The 12488-nt window shown below is 40.1% G+C and overlaps 1 protein-coding gene across 1 annotated transcript; it reads left to right on the forward strand.

Moving 5' to 3' along the window:
* The first annotated feature begins 6 nt into the window (after positions 1-6).
* Positions 7-6650, forward strand: ISCA1 (iron-sulfur cluster assembly 1). The gene is made up of 4 exons (XM_074813338.1): positions 7-167; positions 1692-1745; positions 3420-3525; positions 6204-6650. Exons 1-4 carry the CDS (start codon positions 87-89, stop codon positions 6350-6352), a joined length of 390 nt encoding a protein of 129 aa, XP_074669439.1. The 5' UTR covers positions 7-86; the 3' UTR covers positions 6353-6650.
* The last annotated feature ends 5838 nt before the right edge of the window (positions 6651-12488 follow it).

Raw genomic sequence — 12488 nt, forward strand, 5'->3', positions numbered from 1 at the left:
CCGGAAGCGCGCCGTGCGCCGTGGCGTCACGGCGTGACGTTGTCGGCGCCCATGGCAGAGGGTAGAGGACGGGGCGGAGGGGGGCGATGGCCTCGTCGGTGGTGAGGGCCACGGTGCGCGCCGTCAGCAAGCGGAAGATCCAGGCTACTCGCGCCGCCCTCACTCTGGTCAGTGCCGCGCCGCCGCGGGCGGGGACGCTCAGCCCGCCCGCTCCCGCCGCCTGACGGATGCGAGAACTGCGCCACGGGCCGGGCCGGGCCTCCCGCCCGCCCCGCGGCAGGTGGTGCGCGGCCGCCCCTGCGCTGCCGGTGACAGCGGGGCGGGACGGACCGCCCAGGCTGTCTGCGCGGATGGCGGTCGAGGCGCCGTTGCGCCGCGCCGGGCCGTGCCGGGGGTGGGACTCGCCCGGGACAGTGTCGTGGCCGAGGGCCAGTGCCGTTAACCCTTGGAGGTTGCCAGCTGTGTGCTGAGGCTGGGCTCTGCTCGGAAGGGAAGGGCTGTAGGGAGGCTGATGGGGTGACTTCCCCCTCGTGACTTTACTGGGGGACCCTCTGCTCCGTGTGCAGGCACTCGTCGCGGAAAGCAGGACCGCCAAGGGCAGGCGGCGGGAGAACGGTCCTTTCATGCGGGGGGTTCTTTTTGCGGAGTCACCCGAAGAAGTGTATTTATTTGGGAAAAAAAAAAAAAATACATTGTCTACAGAAGCTGATGAGTAGGTTGTTTCCAAGGAGACTTTGTATCCTTTTGTTATGAAGAGCACGGTTGCTACTAGGGGCAGTACTGGGGAGGCTGTAGTGTTGAGGGGGAGTACTGCAGAGGAGAGTACAGCCAGTTCCCTGCGTACAGGGGCAGATTAAGTGCAGGTAGTTCAGTCATTTGTCAGGGAAGGTAATGCCGTTCGGTAGTGATTTTGCAACAAATGAGGGTTAATATGTGTAATTAAAAAAGGTTTTCTACTGTAAGTCTACTTGTTTTGCTTTGTGTGTTTAAGCCTGCTTATGGTAAGAACTTCACGTTACTAATGCTTTTCCTTGTCTTAGAAACTTGTAATTGTGTAATGTAAATTTTTGTGTTTATGTTGTGATCTTGCATTTCTGCAACAACTGGAGCTGCATGAACAGTGAATTATCTGCTGTAAAGTCACAGTTTCCCTCTTGGTTAGTGGGAGGAGAGAAGTAGGCCATAAATGCTCCTGTGCCTAATTTATTTTTGTCTGTAATGATTATGTGACAAAACTTTCACAAGAGCAGAACTACTTAGCTGAATTGTGATATTGATTTTTGTGGTGAAAAAAACAAATAAATGCTCTAATATTAAGGACTGCAGTTCTTGAGCTGTCTGTTTACTGACAATGTGGGTGATGAGGGGAGTGAAGAGCTATTGTGTTCTGCGTGGATTAGGTTCAGCAATCATCTGTTTTACAGCAGAGTGCATGTCTTCATATCAGATACCAGTTCAAGTAAAACACAGGCTAGTCAATACTGATAGGTGGCTGATGCTGAAGGTGGACTTTGTAGATAGGAGACAATGTAAACTGAAAAAATTTGAGTGCACGGAGTTGTGCAGAGTTGGAATAGAAAATTTTTATAGTACAGCTAAATACATTGTACACTTTAGTATGTGCAAGCACTCACTGCAAATAAACCAAAAAAACCCCATTTCAAATTGATATATATGTCTTTGTTTTTCAGACCCCATCAGCTGTTCAGAAGATAAAACAGCTTCTTAAAGATAAACCTGAGCATGTAAGTATAAACAGGGCCAACCTGTAGATTGTGCTAGGGTACTAGTATAGCTCATGATGACAAAGCATTTCTCACTAACTTAGAAGTTTGAATGAAACACTGAAGTGTTAAGAGATGTTGGCATATTTATATATCAAGCTTTATTTTTTTATAAAATAAAATGTAGGAAATAACTGACTGTAATGATATTACACTGTTTGAGTTGAAAAAAATTTAAGCTTTCAAATAATTCTTGAGCTATGTTTTGATGAAGCATTTTAGTATGACATAGTGGTGACTTCTTGTAGGAAAAGAGATCTTCAACTGTTGATATTAAAATGTTATTAATCAAGTTATTGTATGAATTCTCATTGTGAAGTGTATAATAATAAATTAGATTCGCACCCACTGGAGAATGTCTAATTCTTAGGAAACTTGCCAGACAATGTATTTTTTTTAAGTAACCAGCATTTCTCAAAATAACTGATTGAGCTTGTCATCTTTTCTTCTTGGGGAAAAACACACGGTCTTGCTTTCTAACCATTGTAAAAACAAGCATTAGATTTTCTTCTTTACAGTAAATATTATTTCAAGAAGAATATTTCTCTTCTAACTTTCATACAAGGCCCATTGTTTCTTTTGCTTCCTGCACATCTGCAACTAACTAGACTCTTTGTTCTAATGTTTTAAACCATCCTAAGGAAGTCCTAAGCCTACAGTTTAGCTGGTCAGTCATCCCCTTGCTATAAATGCTGTTTGCATTTTCCAGCCCATTTGTAGTAGTTCCTGTAGAGAAGGGTATTTAGTCTGAAAAGATAAATGCTGTTTGTCTGAGATCCCACTTGATGACAAGTGATATGTTTTGATACATTTTTATTGTAACATTGATTATGGAGCTAGACAATATAATTTTCCTCTTTAGTTCTGAAGCATTGGTGTGTGTAAGATGGTACAAGTACTTTTGAAAGATTGTTGTGCACGAATAACTTTCTGTTTCTTTAAAACCTTTTCTTAGTTCTTTACTTACACAGGTGCTCTTTTTGTCAGACTTGCTGGATACTGTGAATGTTAAAAACATAATTACTAGGTTGAGCTTTTAAGGCCTATTAAAATAGTAAACAATTAAACATGATTCCAGGAGGGGATTGCATTTTAAGTGAGACTGGCAATAGAGTTAATGAGGAAATCAAAGTACGTTTTTCAAAATTTTGGTTTGTAAGTAAGATTTCTGATGGTGTCATTACAAGAGTTCTGTGAAAATCTAGTATCTGCCCTTGTCTTCACCTCACAGCTTCATAATTATGTTACTGTCAGTATTCTTAACATAGCACCTGAATTAGCATCTGAGTAAACGTTAATTTGAAGTCACAGAAATATCCATCTTTGAAATTTGACTGTCTTTATGAGACCAGGCACCTACAGGAGTGCCAAGAATTTATTACTTCAAAACTTTAACATACTTTAGGGCTTGATCCATAGTAGCAAACATCTGACATTTGCTTTTACCTTGGCAGTCAATTTTGTAAAAGGAAAAAAAATGTTAAGTCTTACCCATTAAGGTAATTCTGCTTTGAGGCAGTGGAGAATAATAAATGTCAGCATTTTGTTGTTCTGCATAGTTTTTATCTTGGCATTCCAGAATAGGTTTTTGAAAAGCCATGAATGTGGTGTTGGTTTGTTTTTGGTTTTTTTTAGGTAGGCGTGAAAGTAGGTGTGCGTACAAGAGGATGCAATGGACTTTCTTACACGTTAGAATATACAAAATCGAAAGGAGACTCTGATGAAGAAGTAGTTCAAGATGGTGAGTTTCTGATGCAGCAGAGCAAACTTCTGTGGTGGTAGGGAAGAAAAACCCATTATAGGTTTGCCAGGGTATGGGTTAGAACTTACTTGAAGTAATGAGTTATAGCAAAAGGTCCTACTGTGCTGTAATGGGAATTGTTGTCACCTTAGTTTCTGGTTTGAAGTAACCAGTTAGTTAAAATCTGCAGCTTTGCAGTCTCTGCATCAGAGACTACTCCACGAGAATAGTCTTGTTCATTGTTCATGTCTTTGGAGGTGTCCCATAGCAGATATTTAGAGAATAATACAGAACCATGCATATATAAAGGAATACTGTCAGCATACCTAAACCAAGGCTTGGCAAAGTAAAGATTTTATTTGCAAGGGATTTTCCCAGTTACCTTCTCTAACTAGTCTTATTCTTTATTGATTTGTAATTTGTTTTTACCCTCTATGCTTTTGACCTTTACACTGCTTTGTTACAACAGGTTCTATGATTTAATTTAAGAGTATTTAAAAAATTGTTTTCATATGCTGGTATTTAAGCTTTCTGCCTGATAATTTTATTGAACATCTCATGAAAGGTCTATTGGTAAAGTTCCTATTTTGGTTTAACACCAGCCAGCAACTAAGCCCCACACAGCCGCTTGCTCACTCCCCTGGAGTGGGATGAGAGGGAGAATCAGAAGGGTAAACGTGAGAAAACTCATGGGTTGAGATAAAGACAGTTTAAGAGGTAAAGCAAAAGCTGTGGACACGCAAGCAAAGCAAAACAAGGGATTCATTCACCACTTCCCACTGGCAGGCAGGTGTTCAGCCATCTCCAGGAAAGCAGGGCTCCATCACACGTAACGGTTACTTGGGAAGACAAACACCATCACTCTGAATGTCTCCCCACTTCCTCCTTCTTCCCCCGGCTTTATATGCTGAGCATGATGTCATATGGTCTGGGATATCCCTTGGGTCAGCTGGGGTCAGCTGTCCACCTGTGTCCCCTCCCAGCTTCTTGTGCACCCCCAGCCTACTCGCTGGTGGGGTGGTGAGACGAGCAGAACAGGCCTTGACTCTGTGCAAGCACTGCTCAGCATTAACAAAACACCCCTGTGTTGTCAACGCTGTTTTCAGCACAAATCTAAAATAAAGCCCCATACTAGCTACAGTACAGTTCTATACATTTGTCCAGTTTTTATAAAGATTTCTGACAGTGGTTTTTAGGCATTACTGAACTCTGTTACATTATTACTTCTAATTTGGTGGCAAAGTAAGAGATTTGAGTATAAGTGGGATATCACAATTATGTTCTTAAAGAAGCTACGCTGCTAGGCAGAGTCCATCTTCCAGCTGTCTTCAAAACACCTGTGACCAATTCATAAATTTTATTCTCTTAAACAGAGAATTAGTTGAAACTTAAGGCAATTATTAAATTGAACCAGAGTATGTGAGATAGGGACTGCCACCTAATTCTGCAGGTGCCTTCTGATTTCCAATTCATCTGACTTCTGGAGTTGCCTCTTCTGTGTGACTCAGAGCTGCTCTGGCTTTACAGAGCTGAAAACACATTTTTCAGAAGGCATTTCCTGGCTTGGGTCTTAAGCAAGATAAAAGCAGTTTTCCTCAGTCAGGTCGTAGACCTTAAGTTCCAGCGCCAGAGAGTGTTTCAGGTGTGCCTGTGTGCTTTCTGTTTTGTTTTGGTTGCTTGTAGACAGATTGCTGGTGAAGGCTCTGACTTTTATATAACTCTCTGCTCAATAAGCTGGTGGCTTTGCATCTCAGCACAATTTTTCTGGTGTTCGGGTAGTAAGTGACTGCTTCAGGCATAAGGTCCATAAACTCTTTCATTAGGTTTAGCCTTCACTGTCAGTTACTGTTCAAATTGACCTCAAAAATGTGTTGATTCAATTCAGTTGCCCACAGACTTGTGTTAGTAATATGCTTTGTCTCAATGCTACTATGATGAAACAGCTTTCAAGCAATCTCTCATATAACTTAATGAGTTCTTATTGCTGTTCACTGATACAATTTTATATTTTTATTATTTCCTAGTCTGTGGAGGACTAAAGCAGTCCACTCTCACCTTTTACCAGATTTGCAGTTTTAAAGTTCAGCAGCTTTCCAGGGAGATAGATACTTTGTATAATTTAGAAAAGGGACCTCTTTCTAGTTCCTAAGATTAACTACTAATTCTTAATCCTTAAAGGTTGTGATATCTTTGGTAGTTCACACATCTGCCTTATTAGAGGATTGAGTATGGCTAATAGTTAAGGTAGACCTAATGTTTTTGGCAGAGCAAAAAATAATCATTTTGAGAGAGGAACATTTGGTTTTTCAAGGTTTTTCATCTTGTGGATGTGCAGACTTCAGGAATAGTAGGAAATGGGTTACTGACTGTAATGCATGGGAATTAAGTATTGAAACTGAGGTTTGTTCCGAAGTTGTTCAGCTTATTTCCCTGGGTGTCATGTTTTTAAATTCCCCCCTCAAAAAAATACATACATTCATGTGCACACACAAATAACAGTTCTAGGCTTTTATAGGTAGAGTAAAAACAGCGATGGAAGTGCCTCATGTTAGGCCAGGAAAACTAATTTATACCAGTAGTCTGTATATCTTTCATATTTTTATCACTGATGGAAAGACAATTTCAAAGTGATTGATGATTTTGCTGTACGTACATTTTTTTTCTTTGTTGTCTTCAAGGGGTTAGAGTGTTTATTGAGAAGAAGGCACAGCTGACGCTTCTAGGAACTGAAATGGACTATGTAGAAGACAAACTGTCCAGTGAATTTGTCTTCAATAATCCAAACATCAAAGGAACATGTGGCTGTGGAGAAAGCTTTAACATCTGAAATCTCAGGATGACTACTTTGACTTTGAACACCCTATAACACTTACTATTATGGCTTTCAGAAGCAAATGTGTTTTCTTCAGGTTCATAGGCTGCATAAAGTGTGGATACCATTAAGAAAAATAAAGTTTAAAAATTTTGAAAATGTAAATTTTGTGTTAAATTCCACCACTGATGTAGTTATGCTGTTATTTGTGATGAGTTGGGATCCAAAAGGTAAGAACAGTAAGTGCTGTAGTAAGATCTCTGTACTTTCACATGCCAGTGAAATAAAACCTCACTGTTCTTTTCCTTTGTCATATTCTTCGTCCTCTCTACTTGCACTTCCTCATCCAAAACCCATTTGGAAGAATATATTGCCTGTGTGTTTTGCTTTGATTTGGGGGGGGGGGGGGGGGGACGACACCAAAAAAACCCCCCTCCAACCATTTATGTGTGTTTGTTTATGAAGATTTGTATACACAGGTGCACAGTCCTCAGCTTCAGAGTTCACTATGATTATGTAGATACTTGCTTTGCTTTTGTAGTTTTTCGATGCTTTCATTTTTTTACATGTGGGTTTTCTGGTGGTTTGTTTTCCCAGAAATCTGGGGAAGTCCAAAAAGAAGTTCATGTATTAATGTATTTATAGTGGTAGGCTCTATAGCATTGCTCGTAGAAATACTTCAAAATGGGCTAACCCAATTTTAATTCTGTTCCTTTCCTTGTTGAAGGCACAGTCTGCTTAACTTAAAGTAATTTTCAAGAACATGAAATATATTCAGACACTGAAGTACTAAAGCAGGGTACACACAGGCCTTGTTTCTCACGTTTCTGTGATTTATCTTTCTTCACTTAAGTTGCAGAGTTGGTAAAACCGTCTCCAGATTCTGATTCTCCATGTTCACAGAATGTGCTGACTGCATCAAAAGCTGTGAACACTTTTTGAGAGAGGAATCTTGCACTTCTCATTACTTTTTTTTTTTTGTAGTCATGTCTGCTACTAATTTTGTACAGCTTGAACTCTGTTTTGTAACTCTGTAGATGTTAGGGTTTTTCACCAAAGTTTATTGTAACTTCCATTTAACTCCTGTCTTGAAGTTAACTTGGTAACAGGAGAAAAAGCATTTATAATTAAAAAAAATCCTAGTATTTCATAATTGCTTTAAATGAATCTAGACTGTAATGAAAATACCATGTTTATAGGAGTTTTTGGTTTTTTTTTTTTTTTTAAAGAATTTAAACTTTATCCTAATCAGAATTTTGTTTTTGTAAACCAGTGTTCTTCCAGCACTTCTTCACTGGTGCTCAGACAGAAGTGTAAATGTCTCTCCAGGCCTTCCCAAAAGCTGGTATGAAAGAAGTACTGTTCCATCCTTTTATCTCCATGCCTCCCTGGTTGTCTAAAGGTGACATTGTGCAGCTAAGGTGCTCACTTACGCAGACAAGAAGATCTGTCTGCCTGGGCAACTGATCGGAACAGCTGCATTAAAGAGGGCAAAAAAAAAGGAGGGGCACAACAGGGACTGGAATCTTGCAGTGAAGGACAAAAAGGTGTTGAAATAGGAGTGAACTGAGAGCGTAAAGGCTGATCTGAAAATTCATGCCTGTCAACAGCTTTGGAATAGTCATGTGGTCAAGACAGGCTTGCAGCTACATTTTTGTGTTTTCCTCTACACCTTTTCCCAGGTGTACAGGGCAGAAAAACCAAACCCAGTATAATTCTTGATCTGTTTTATGTAGTGCATAGGAACAGAAGGTCAGAATTTCCACACCTATAGTTTAATGTTAAATACTTGAATTTCAGTTGTATACTGTATCACCTTTTAATATAAAAACACTTTCCTTCAACAGTCAACCGTCCTACACAGTAACTTTATATAGTAATTCAGGAATTACTGGTAATACACTGACTAGGTGCATTTATAGTGCTGTAAGTCTTTCAGTCTTGCCAAACAAAAAAATGCAGTTAATGTGATAGAGCTGCAGTAATATGTCTAAAACTCCCAAGCTACAGGCATTTCTTCAGATTGCATTTCTCTGCTTCTTGCTAGAGGATAAGACTTTGCGGTAGCACCGGTGATTGCTAAGAACGCTAGTACTTACTCATTTAACTTGTTTAGGTGTGTTTTGGCGTGGGAGGGATTGGTTTGGGGTTTTTTTTAGACCTGTGGCATGTATAGCAATCCTTTTCATGTGTTTTGTATACATGCCTTGAATGAAAGTTTGCACTTTCATAGCAATGAAATAATCCTCTAAATTGTCACTTTACTAAGACACCTAACGCACAATATGTTAAAGTTCTGTTAAAGTGCTATTTACAATTGCATAGGAACATGGTTTTGTTGATTGGTCCATTATAATTTTGTGAAATACTGTATGTAGAGTTCTCAGTTATAATAATAAATATTGCCTGTTGGTAAAGATGAAATACTCCTATCTTGAATGATTCTGTTTACAATAATAAACAAGCACTGAGGGGAGAGCATAGGTGTGTATGTTGGAATTACAAAGTAGATTGAATACTACTGTTACCTGAGTACTATTTATTGGAAATATTAAACTTTTCTAAATATTAACAGCATTGGAATAGCATAGAAACATATGGGAAAAAATAACTATGTACAAAAAGGTATTAATGCATACTGGAAGGGTGGGCTGTTAATGCATAGGCTTCTATTAAACTTCGTGACACGCTGTTCTCAGGTTGAAAATTCTAACAGGCAAGATGCTTATTTTGGAGGCTTCTGCATGCCAGAAAGTCATTGTGATATGTTTTAATGCGGGATAATGATTTTGATCAAAGTAACTGTTGACGTAGAAGGTTTTTAACTGGCTAGACAACTTGAGGGTGAGAGTCAAAGGGCGTTCCCGGCCATTCCACTTCAGTGCTGTTTAATGGCACTAACATGCCATAGTGTACTATATTTATGACACATTTTGGGTTTTCTCTTAGATACAGTCTTTCCACCTCTTAAGTTTCCTTTTCCTGATATGTGAAGATTCTGAATGATAGGGGGTGAAGTAATAAATTTTGGAAAATGCTAGAGATTGTTGATACAGTTGCATATTCATGATGCTGGAGAGAGAATCCTTCATACAGTCAGGAGCCTGGAAATGCAAGAGTTACCCTTCCGTCGGAGTTCTTAGAGAACTCCAAAAAGTAGTTGCTTGCACCAGCAAGTTGGTATTCCTGATGCACCCCTTTTTGTAGCTCTCTTTGAATGGGTCAAGAACACCTTGTTTAGGAAAACACTGAACAATTTAATATGCAAGTCATCCTGACAACAGGTGATGGGACAAAATTAATTTGAACTCCAAAATAAGTAAGATGCAGGTAATGGGACTGTGAAATTTAACATAGAGGAAACATACTTTTTTAATTGTAGTTAAATCTTATCTGCCATAGGTTGCTCCTATTGTTTGGGGTTTTTATTGTAATTACTATTCTCCCCATTTTTTTAATCAGTGCCTTCACTAGTGGAAAAATTCTCCAACTCTACCACTATTGTGCTTATACTGGCTGCCTGGCCATTTATTAGATACATTTTTAATGATGCCAAAATTTTGCGGTCTCTTCTGACAGAAGAATTCCATTGTTGTCTGATGTGGCAGAGTGTGCGTCTCTGTGTTCCTCCCAAAAGACCCCTCAGAAGAACACTTGAAAAATTACTTTTTGTCAAGACCAGTACAGCTTTTCATCAATAAAGTGATCTGCCAGACAGCAAGCAGTTTAGCCTGCTCTGTTCTTTACTGCCACTTTTAACATATATGGGATATGCGGCTTCAACATGGTGAGCGAAAAAGCAAGTACCTAGCACAGCTGCAGCACTTGAATAGCAATTTTTGTACACGGTATCTGGCATTTTTCTTGAAGGGAGACACAGCAAGGAAAGATTAACCGCTGAATTTAAAAGCAAGGTCTTCGCCCTCGTCTTTTTCGGTCGCTCCCAGCGGGCCGTTTCCCAGCTTGTGCGTGCCCCGGCCGGCGGCAGCGGCCCCCGAGCTCCTCGCACGTTGGGACCCAGGGGTCCCAGACCACGCCTGCCTAGGCAGGGGCAGGGTCCTAACCCCTGCTGCCCTTCACAGGCTCGGCTCGAAACGCTCGTTGTTGGGAACATACCTGCTGCCACTGGATGGCAGCAAGTTTCCAGCCCACGCGTCCCAAAGGCGAACCGCCTCTTTCCCGATACCTGTGTTCCAATTTCCCATTGCATTTCCTGAATACTGGAGTATTTTCGCTTATACCGGTGAAAACTACTGTTCAGCTCTGCTGTTTGTCCTTCTTGTATTCTGTTCTGTGTTTTTTACCTGTTTCTGAAGGATGGCAGATAACTGCAGAAATGCAAAATGCCAAATGGCTTCAGAGCTCCTGATACAAAGAGAAGCAGAGGAGCAGAGCATAGCTTTCTGACCAGCTTTGGCTATTGAAACATTGGTTTTTTTCACCATTCCTCCCCTTGCTAATTGTGTGCTGATGTACCTCAGTAATGTTGTATCCAGCTCCAAATTATTGCAGATTTGTTTCTGACAGCTTTAACATCTAAGGTAACAGAAGTTCCTTGCTGGGATGGCACAGTCCAGCAGGACAAAGAATCTCACAAAACAGTATAGCCTACACTCACAACAGAAATACTCTTGTCCCCTACTCCTTATCGGGGGTTTTTACTGATTGCATAATGATTTTATTGCATAGGATTTTAATGAAAATTTCCTTCTGTATCTTACTGAAGCTAAGTCCAGATGGCGGGAATAAGTTCCCGTTACTGGCTAATGAAATGAGACAGCATCCAAAGATCTGAAATAACCTGAGTAGCAGAACTCAGTTCATACAGACAGTTCACAGCCAGCCACTTCCTTTTTCAACCACGTGTTTTAATCTTTAATTTGTTCACAGTGAGTCATTCACAAAGACCTTTCATTCCTAATCACAGTAGCCCTTCTGATTAAATACTAAATAGTTGTATGGAGCGTGGCAAAACTGTTTAAATTAGATTGCTTTGCTGTTAATTATATTATTTCCTTCCTTGTGCTTGTTTCACATAAGAAGCTTAAATGCAAGCAAGTATTCAAATGAGGAGAAAAGGCAAGGTGCTAGTGAACATAATGTCAGTTCTTACGAAGTGCATAGGCGATAAGAACAGGAAACACTCAACCTCTTTTTCACAAGAGATTTGCAGAGTGTGGTCCTCCTGCCTGCAGATGAGAGCTAGCTGAAGTGTATAGTCAATGTTTATTTCTAGTGAATATCTAATGAATACTCCCCCAAAGTAAATAAATAGAAAATCCAATACTTGGGTGTAAAAAGAGATAATGTAAAATGTTTGGAAACTTTTTTGAGAAGAGAAATTGTATTGCTTCTCCTTGAGATACATCTTCTGAATTTCTGTCTTTACTATGAACTATGAACTGAGATTCAACCAAACAAACATTGGCAAATCTTGCTGAAGTGGTTTTAGGAAGTTCCTGTGTGCTTGTCCCCTCTGTTTGAGGTTGCCACTTTTATGGCAGATTTGTGAAACAAGTGCCTGAGCCTCAGCTGTTGAGGGTGAGTTTACATTAATGTGTTGCACTGTGCACTTAGCTGCTCCAATGAAAGGAACCTGTTTACTCTTGCTGAAATGTGGGAAAACCCCAGCAAAGCGATAAATAGTTATATAGTTCATGTAGTTTACTTGAACTGCCCTGTAAAGAAGATCTAGAGATCATCTGCCCATCTCTTAGGGAGCCTGAAATACCTGCTGCAACAATATTGCAAGTTGCCTCCCACAGCATCATTTTCATGAGGAACCTCTGGTTTCTAAAAATAATTTAGAACATTAAATTGCTCTTGCAACCCTTAAACTCAAAGCTTGTTAAACATGTAGCATGGATCTTTTAGCATGGATCTTTGTCATTCCCATTTGATGGACATGGCCCACTGTGAACTATGAATCAGCTTTAAAAAGCTCAGAAAAATGGTTTTGAACTCCAGGTTTGGATGCTTTCAAAGAAAACTACTCACATTAGATCTACACATTTACCATCCCGCATCTTACTGAAATTTGTGCTGCCAGGGCTGCGCTTAAACTGGCTAAAACAGCCCTTCATTATAATTGGGCCCATATGTCACAATAGAAAGGCTTTTGCATCCGTGCACTTCTAAAAATTGAAGCCTG

This window comes from Strix aluco, chromosome Z (assembly GCF_031877795.1).
Source record: "Strix aluco isolate bStrAlu1 chromosome Z, bStrAlu1.hap1, whole genome shotgun sequence".
Classification (NCBI taxonomy): Eukaryota; Metazoa; Chordata; class Aves; order Strigiformes; family Strigidae; genus Strix; species Strix aluco.

Coding starts and splice junctions, on each gene's coding strand:
- ISCA1 (XM_074813338.1), top strand. CDS start 87: ATGGCCTCGTCGGTGGTGAGGGCCACGGTGCGCGCCGTCAGCAAGCGG. Junction 168..1,691: donor CTCGCGCCGCCCTCACTCTG/GTCAGTGCCGCG, acceptor TTTGTTTTTCAG/ACCCCATCAGCTGTTCAGAA. Junction 1,746..3,419: donor TTAAAGATAAACCTGAGCAT/GTAAGTATAAAC, acceptor GGTTTTTTTTAG/GTAGGCGTGAAAGTAGGTGT.